The 8691-nt window shown below is 48.4% G+C and overlaps 1 protein-coding gene across 1 annotated transcript in view; it reads right to left on the bottom strand.

Moving 5' to 3' along the window:
* Positions 1-8691, bottom strand: part of LOC109300516 (phosphorylase b kinase regulatory subunit alpha, skeletal muscle isoform-like) — a 180850-nt gene that overhangs the window by 98024 nt on the left and 74135 nt on the right. The window contains exons 18-21 of the mRNA XM_019521178.1: positions 8338-8513; positions 4522-4698; positions 1491-1585; positions 687-826 (exon numbers count right to left, since the gene is read on the bottom strand). Coding sequence (XP_019376723.1) covers positions 687-826; positions 1491-1585; positions 4522-4698; positions 8338-8513 — 588 coding nt within the window. The remainder of the gene's footprint in view (positions 1-686; positions 827-1490; positions 1586-4521; positions 4699-8337; positions 8514-8691) is intronic.

Genomic DNA, 8691 nt, shown 5'->3' with positions numbered 1-8691 from the left:
CAGGGCCCACTGTCGAGTAGTCCCTACTTTGATGTACAGCTCAGTAAGGAGGTCCTTGATTGTAGCACCAGGTTGGCCATGGATCTCAGTGTCCCAGTCAGGCCCCCTGTGTTAGAGATCCCTGGTTACAACAAGGGTGTTTTAGCCAAGCACAGCTAACTGCAGCAGCAGCAGCATTAATATCTGTTCAAAGCAACAGATGACAGATCAGGATTAAGAAAACAGCAGTGCTCAGGGAGGAACACTGTCCTGGCTAGCAGCACTGCTCCAAACAGCACATGAGGATGAGACAGAAAGCAACAAAGCTGCATGCTTGGAAGTTTCAGCTCTCAAAGGTGTTAAGTCCTTTCAGGAAAAACAAATTTAGGCACGCATATGAAGCACACAGCATTACGCATGAGGTCTGGCTCTTAAGTGTGGTGCTATCACAAACCAAGTTTATTTCTGTATCATGAAATGGCCAACAGATTCATCCAAGTTAGTAGAGGCTCTGGAGACTCCTTCCTGCCTTATATTTGCTAAATGGTTTCACTGAGTTTTAAAGGCCTGAACTGGGGAACTTTGACTTCCATCCAGCAAGCAGGCAACCCCCAAAGTCTCTCTGGTGACACTAAGTGCTGCCATAGGGAGGCAAAGCAAGGAGTGAAGCAGCGAGAAGAAGCAGGGGGACTGGCTGGGGCTCCTACTTGAGGGTGTGGAGCATGTAGAGGAGATCAGCCTGCTCCTGCAGGGTGGGGCACTCTCGCAGTTGGTCCACCAGGGCTTTGCAGTCCACATTCCCAGCATCGTCTCTGGGGAGGTTCATCTCAGCATGGAGCGAGGGGATCTTTAGAAGAGGGCATTCAAAGGTTCGGTTAGAGCTAACATCTCAAAGCCTTCCCCTAGACTCCCTGCTGTACCCAACTCCATTCCCAAAGGATGGGACAAGACACTGGCTGCTAACGCTGGCCAAAGCCCCAACACCAGACAAAAGCCTCAGCAGCCTCCACCAGACTAGGTCTGCACTACTGCAAGGGGCTGGAAAAAGCCTTAGCTCAAGATAATTCTTTCCCAGTGCTAGTCCACAAACCAGGATGCTGAGCTAACTCCTCACTCCTCCTTGGACAGATCCATCTCCACTGGTCCACCACGTCACATCCAACAACAGCTCCTCTTCTTCCTTGTGGACCTTGCTCCTTCTATGCTAGGCCCCCTGGCTTGTCTGCTCTCAGTCACCTTTGAATACCCTGCAGCCCATGGGCTATGGGCCTGCTGGAAGCAGTCTGCAGGCTGGTTATCAAGGACATGGAGTGTCCACATCTAACTGTCCCAGGTAGGATTCAAGTCACTTCCAAACCTGCACAGACCTGGCTTATTGCTGTCCTGGGCCATCAGCCTGTTCTTTCCTGGCTGGGCCTATTCAGAAAGCTTTTCAGAGTCCAGGCAATTGATGGCTTCCACTAAGATGGAGCACCAGGGCCCACCCCAATGCAGAAACCGGTCATAGTTACCTTGACTTCTGGCTCGTGCTTCTGGATGGAACCCAGCAGGTTGACAGATGGCTGAGAAGTCTGAAACAACTTGGAAGGGATGTACATCCCAACATCTGCAAGAAAACAACACTCAGATTTAACCTCAGCATGCTGCATTTCACCCTCTCCAGCAGATAGAGAGCATGTTGCACCTCACTGCTCAGAGTCATTTAAGTGCCCAGTTTGCACAATAACCTCCATTCAGGATTAGCCAAGCCTGGGCTTGGCAGGGATGAGAAGTCTACCCCCTTTCTCACGCCCCCACTTCCCTCCCTCATGAGTAGCTGGTGGCTGTTTAATAGTCTCTAATCTGTCCAAAATTTCTCTAGAGGCTAATGGGCACTGGAACCCTCCAGCCCTTGGCTTGCACTCGGGTGGATAGGCTGCAGCCAAGATTAATTAATTGAGCCTTTGAGGTAACTGCTTGATTGATCCATTACAAAGAATTGTGCTAAATGGACCAGAGATTCCTATGCACGCTGGAGGACTACCAAGGGTTTGCAGCTTCCCCTCTCACTAAGCTGCCTCAACAACCCTTTAAGAAGATGGTAAAGAGTCTTCACAGAGCTGCTTCAAAGGGCTTGATCAGCAGGGAAAAAGAAGAAAGAAATGATGATCATACCAGCCATTAAACACAGAGGTGCCACCTCTCATAGGCTTTATTGAAGACTTGGAACCAGGAATTTGTGGTCTCTAAACCTGGCTCTGACACAGAGTAATCTGCAGCCTTGGTATGGTTTCTCACCCTCATTTTACACAGTAGGAAGCTGCAAGGTAAATGCTAACCTTTGACTAGCTACTTTCTGAGGGGGGAAGGGTCATGGCAGGGAGGGGGGGGCATTAATCTGTTGCCTGCTGTACTTAGCTCTACCCACTCCTCTGTCTTAAGAAAGAAAGGGCATACACTGTGAGTAGGACAGGCCAGGTTCTCTGCAGATTTTTAATCTTTGTTGAAACACATTTTGGTGGTTCTCCTGCAGGGGAGAGTACAAGATCTCCAGCAGCTCTAAGGCAACCATACCTTCAAGAGCAGTGAGAGTTGGCACCCAGATGCACACACACACCAGCAGCAATTAACCCTTGCCACAACCATGGCTCTTACCTGTGGTCAGCATCAACCACTGCAGACTGCAGGTTTCACCCAATTAAACCATTATAGCTACAGTCTGGCAGTGTGCTGCAAATGCCCACAGACTGTACTCGTGGATCAGTAGTTTTCAATCCCCACCCACTCCTCCAAGTTAGCAACACTGGACTGAAAGAGTGGTTTGGGCACTGGCTGCTAACACTACTTGGATAAACCAAGGCAAATAAGCCACCTGCCACTTGAGGTACAGGGCCAACCTTCCACAACAGGTTCTATCACACTGTCAACACAGCCTGGCCTTGTCCATTTAGATTGGACCACATCACTAAAACATCAGACACCCTGGCAAACAAGCTTGCATACAAACTGGATTCCACTATTTTTGCTAGCAAGAACAGAAGTGGCTACAGTAGCTCATAAGGGTTTGAGCAGATGGCTTCTGGCTAAAGCAGAGGGAGCTGGACCTTCATCAGAAATTTTCTCCTTTACTGGAGCAGCTGTCAAGACTCTAGTGGTTACACTAAGTGTGGCCTTCATTCACCAGGACCAAGTGGCTGCACATGGGCTGTTATTTTCTTGGGTCATTTAAAGGTCTTTACATGACCCATTTGTTCTAGGCAGTCAGGCAGGATTCCAACACAAAACAGGTACTGCCTGCAGACAAACCCAGACTCTGCTAGGGTATGGTTGGGCCAAGGTAAGGGAGTACTTGCAATACGACAGGATCTGGAGTGTTAGCCTATAGTATGATTTGGCCCAGCAGAGCACATCAAACTGGACTGGGAAAGAACACTCCAACGGTGAAAGTGACAGCAGTGTTAAATGTATTTTCCCAGTAGGAGTGTGCCTCACTGCACTGTAACACACTTATCACCAGTACTATCCATACCATAAGGTGGACAGGGCCTTAAGGCATGAGTCTCAGGGAAGAAGCAGAAAGGCCTTCCACATCCCACATGTGAGGCAATAAGACAGGCTAGTCTGCATCACACAGTGATGGGTTAACATTGGTGGAACATGAAGTCCAAAAGGGGATGGGAAATTAGAAACACACTCCTCCCATTTGGCACTCTAAGCCTAGCCACCTTCTCCTCTCACTCACTCCAAACCCTTAATCTCTCTCTACCTCACTGTTTCCCTCCCACTCAGTCTCTTTTTCTCATCTCAGTTCTCTGCCATCTCCTCTCCTGCCCCTACCACATGTCCATCAGCACCTACAACACTCCATTAAGATTCCCACAGAAGCTCAGGAAATGCCAGCAGCCAAACTCCCATGAGGCAGAAGAACATTTGCTTCCCTTTCCATAAAGTGGGGAGAACGAGGGCTATATGTTATGAACAAGGTCACTGAGGGAGTTGGTGTCAGCACCAGAATTGTCAGCAATGGACTCCTGCCTTGTAACACAAGCTCTTACATCTGACATGTCCCTCTATGCTGGCTCTAGTATCTTGTGAACCCGCCACCCCATCCTTAAAGCCACACAATGTTTCCTGTCTCCAGACCTAATAATGGGCCCTGTGAACCTGTAGCTACTGACTCAAGGGAGAACACTTGAGCAGCTGACAGACAGCCCACAAGCACAGGGGACAGTTAAACTGGAAGAAAAATTAGTCTCAGAGCTTGGCTTCCCAAGACAACAAACAATGTCCAGTGGGGCTGGTTCCCTGAGCCAGTTCTGCAGCTGTCTGTCATGCCACATGACCCCCCAGCCTGTCTCAGGCCCAAAGTGTAAGCCCTGCTACTCCAGATGAGGCTCCCACTCATGCCAGCCCATATGTAAGCAGCAGATGAGGCATGGGCAACCCTCCAACAGCAATGATGACCACCTGCCTGCCTCCCTTCAGGTCTGAATCTGAATGGGGCTAAAGCTCCATGCGCTAACTCTGGTTACTCCCCTGCAAGGCAGCCTGCATGTTACTCACTTTGTATGTGCAGCTCCTTAGCCTTGGATGCCAAGGACATGAGGTCGCGGGTAGTGCGCACTGCAGCTCGGAAGCGATGCAGCCCTCCCTTCTGTGCGGTGGGAGGGAGGTTCAGCCTAGGAGCTGTGTGCTCCAGGAGGTGATCTAAATACTGAGCCACTTCATCACAAATGTCAGCTGGAATAGCAGGCAGAAGAGAGTGGTTTAGTCACCCTGTGCCTTGGCTTCCCTGGAGCTGCCCCTTCCTCTGGGGCAGAACTCCCCTGCACAGGGAGAAGGCTTGGTCTCCCTACATGAAACAGTAAAACTTGCTGACTCACTAGGCAGAGATGTTCGGTGCAAGCAGCCATGCACTGCCCCCACCCATTCATGACATGCCAATTTCTTGAATTCTCCTCTCCACTTCCTGCAATATCTGGGCACAGAACCCCAATCCCTCAGAAACACAAATCACCATCCATTGGAGGCTGCATTACCTCTGCCTTCAGAAAAGCTCTCTGCAGAGAATCAGTCTCCAATTTTCCCTTGGCTCCTGCTACTACGTTTCTTCTAAACAGGGGGGGGGAGTTGGGGGGAATAATCAAATGCAGCACCCAGATGCCAAACTGAAGTCCTTCAGCTAAACTACTGTCATTCCCCCACCTCTTTCCCATGCCCATGTTGTCAGATTCCAGCAAGTGAACAGATCTGCACAAATAAACCCAGGCTGTGCTAGCATATGATTGGTAGAGGGAAGGACATAGTTGTAACACTGCAACATCAGCTTGGCTCAACAGAGCAAGTCAAACTGGACTGGGAAAGTTATGCTGATAGCAGCATTGCACGTGCACTTTCCCAGCAGGATTCCCATATCCTCCTTTACATATTGTCTGGGAAATCAGATGGAGTCTTTCACTGCACACAACTTCAGGTGGAATTTCTGTATCCTCTGCTTTTAATGTCAAAGCCATCTCCATTGGAAAGGCAGCTATGCTCACAGGGTCAACTCAGCACCTCTTGAGCATTATAATTATGCCTAGCTCTGACTTCTCACTGCAGTTTACCGCTAACTAGTTAACAGTACATGCAGCAGACCAAGGTAACAGTGGGTTCAGCATGGTCCCAATCATGACTCTAGTCTCTACCTTGTAGGCTTTTCCAAAAAGACAGCTGCTCAGTGCTGCAGAGCACAGCACCATTCATCAGGACTACTAGTCTGTCTGTCTCAAAGCCTTCAGCCTTTGTACAAAGCAAGCCTAAGCAAGTGCATGGATCCATCACCCCTGTCCTTTGCTATGCTCCTTTATTAACCTTTTTTCTTAGAGTACACTGTAAGGTCTTCTTCGCAGTGACTGTCACTTGCAAAGTATGTGCGAGTACCCAGCACAGTGGGGCTCTGGTCTGAACGGAGACAGGGGCTACTATGGCAACACAAATAATATTTTTTATTGAAAGGTAACAGACACTATAATAGTTATTCGTAGGGAATCAAAACCACCACAGAGAATGAACACCTCATCCCAGCCTCCACCTCTTTCCTGTCTCACTAGCTCTCTACCTCTACCTACCTAGAACAGACACCAAACAATCGCAACAACACAGAAGCAAACTATGCAACTCCACACCTGGAAGCAGTGTGAGCAGGGCTCTCTCAAGAACAGGTTTCACAGACCTGTGACAGGAACAAATCTGCAGTCAGATTACAACACTGGGACATATGCACCAGTGTTCTGTTCTCCATGAGAGCAAGTGAACACATTGAGTCCTAGTATCACCATATATCTTTCTGCAGAGTGGGACCATCAGGCTGTTAAACCACATGGTACCAGACACGCAATATGGAGAGTTATAAGTTAGCCAGATCATGCGTCTCAAGTGGCAACTGGAGAACATTTCTATGTTAGGGCAGTCTCCAAAGACTCTGCTGGAATTTCCATGTAAATGCAATACCTCCAAGTAAAGGCCAAGACTTGCATGCAAGGACCACACTGGGGAAACAATATCCTTTGACCAAACCTTGTTCTGACTCTACATGAAGACAGGAATGGTACAGTCATGCTAACACTCCGATGACATCTACACTATGGTCACTGCAGTGGCTGCAGCACATTGTGGACACACCCAAACAAGCTTCACCTTAGCCAAGTCAGATGGCAGCAGCAGTCTAACCCTGGCAGCATGGAGCTCAGTGCTTGTATCACTGAAAAAACCATTCAAGATGCAGGACAGATTTACAGATGAGTTTTCAGGTCTGCAGTGAGCTCCAACTGGTTGTGGCAGACAGCTATTGCTACCAGACCTAGCTAGTTTAAAGCCAGCTAGCTAGATACAGCTACCCTGTACCACAGCACAGATGGCAGTATAGCTCTTCTCATATCTTACTAAGCTCACACACCTCCATTCAGTTCACCGTGCAAACTGCCTAGCCAGTTCCAGCTGTAGCACAACAAGAGCATGCAAGCCTTGGGTGCCCACAGAGACAACAGTGTTTGCCCATTCTTCAGGTCTGGATGAGGCCTTCCCTTAACAGCAGAGCTAGAGAGCATTTGGGCAGGCAGGCAGATAGAACTGTTTGCAATAGATGTAAACAAAGCAGCTGCTCAAATGTGCAGGGCAGAGGGGCTTTAATCATCATCATCATCATCATCATATCTTGGGAGACACTGCAGAAAATATCTGCATTACAGTCTAGCTATCCAGACACCTTCCACAGGACTCATCAGTTCAGCTGCAGGAAGAGATTACAGCTTGGGAGAGCAATTGTCCAGAGCAGAGGCTACAATTTAGCCCCATAGCAATTGCATCCTGGCAGGAACCCAAGCATACTGGCTATAGAATGCAGACATCTCAGCAAAAGACACTAAAGATTAACAACATGCACATTCACTTGCAAGGGGATAACAAAGCTTCAAGTGAAAACCAAACTAAACCAACACAAGGATCCCACTGATGTTAAGTGAATGTAAAGATGCAACCACAAGTGAGTTATGGGCACAGTTAAATGGATTAGCAGCTACACGGATTAACAGATGAGTCGGAAGAATAGAGGAGAGTTAAGGAAAAGTATTGTGATAGCCATCTGGCAATGAGAGGCCTCTGGAAACAGGAGCAGAATTTAGACAGCAGAACAGCAAAGCCTGTTTCACAGAAGAGGAAGTGTAACTTCAGCCAGATGTACTGACAGCCTCTCCTCATCCTGAGGGAGATGTGGAAAACCACGTGTGCCCTGCAGGCATGTTTCAGGAACAGGGCATCCATAAGGCACGGCAGAGCTGTATATCAATATGTCCAGCTCCAATCACTAAGGTGGCTATGTCAGGATAGGGCTAAAAGCACATGTTCAAGGGCTTTGCATACATCTAAAACTGGCAATCTCAAAACATTCATCCTTTTTTTTTGGATTGCCTCTGGTTCATCACCTCTTTCCAGACTATTAAATATAGCTAACTAGCACAGGTAACTGACCAAATCCTAACAATCATTTCATACCCTCTGCAGTCCCTATACAGTAGCCTACAGCAAAACAGACCCTTTGCTTCCTGTCAACACCATCATATCCCTTCTGTGACTGAGGTGTGCCTGAAAGGACTTGTTTGAAAGCCAAGACTCAGTACCCAGCTCAGGGATTTATTCAGCCCTCTGCCCTGCTGAAACCAACATAAATATTAGACAGAGATGAGGTTAAATGTGGGAGAGGGGGTCAAGTGAAAACAGAACCAAGGCGGGAATCCAAATGTAGTTGGAGAGTCCCAGAGTTAACAGTCTTATTGATGAGTTTGGCACTCTCAACCACAGCATATTCCAGGGCACAAAGGTTGCTGACCCCTTCCTCCTTACCATCATCTGCTAATTGTAAGCCATGCAGCCATTCCTCGGATTCTAGTTCACTGAAGCTGTCAATGCTGAGATTGTAATCGTCAGAATAGAGCTTACCCTCCGGCCCGGGGTCCATGAAACTGAGGTGCGTGCGGCATGAAGTTGTCAGGAACTCAGACAACTTACCAGTTTGGATCCTGGACGAGAGAGAGCACAAGTCGGAAGAGATGGGGTTGAAAAAGAAATTGACACCGGTTTGCCCTTCAACTTATGAGGCAGGCAGGATGGTTCTGCCCTCCTCTAGCATGGGCCAGGAAACACAAATAGGGCTGTAATGAACTAGCCAGTGTACAGACTGCCCCCTCCCCCCCCCCC

The sequence above is a fragment of the Gavialis gangeticus genome, unplaced genomic scaffold (assembly GCF_001723915.1).
Source record: "Gavialis gangeticus isolate Ggan-Ray unplaced genomic scaffold, GavGan_comp1, whole genome shotgun sequence".
Taxonomy (NCBI): Eukaryota; Metazoa; Chordata; order Crocodylia; family Gavialidae; genus Gavialis; species Gavialis gangeticus.
The sequence above is the reverse complement of the archived record's forward strand: the minus strand, read 5'-3'. Positions and strand labels throughout refer to the sequence as shown.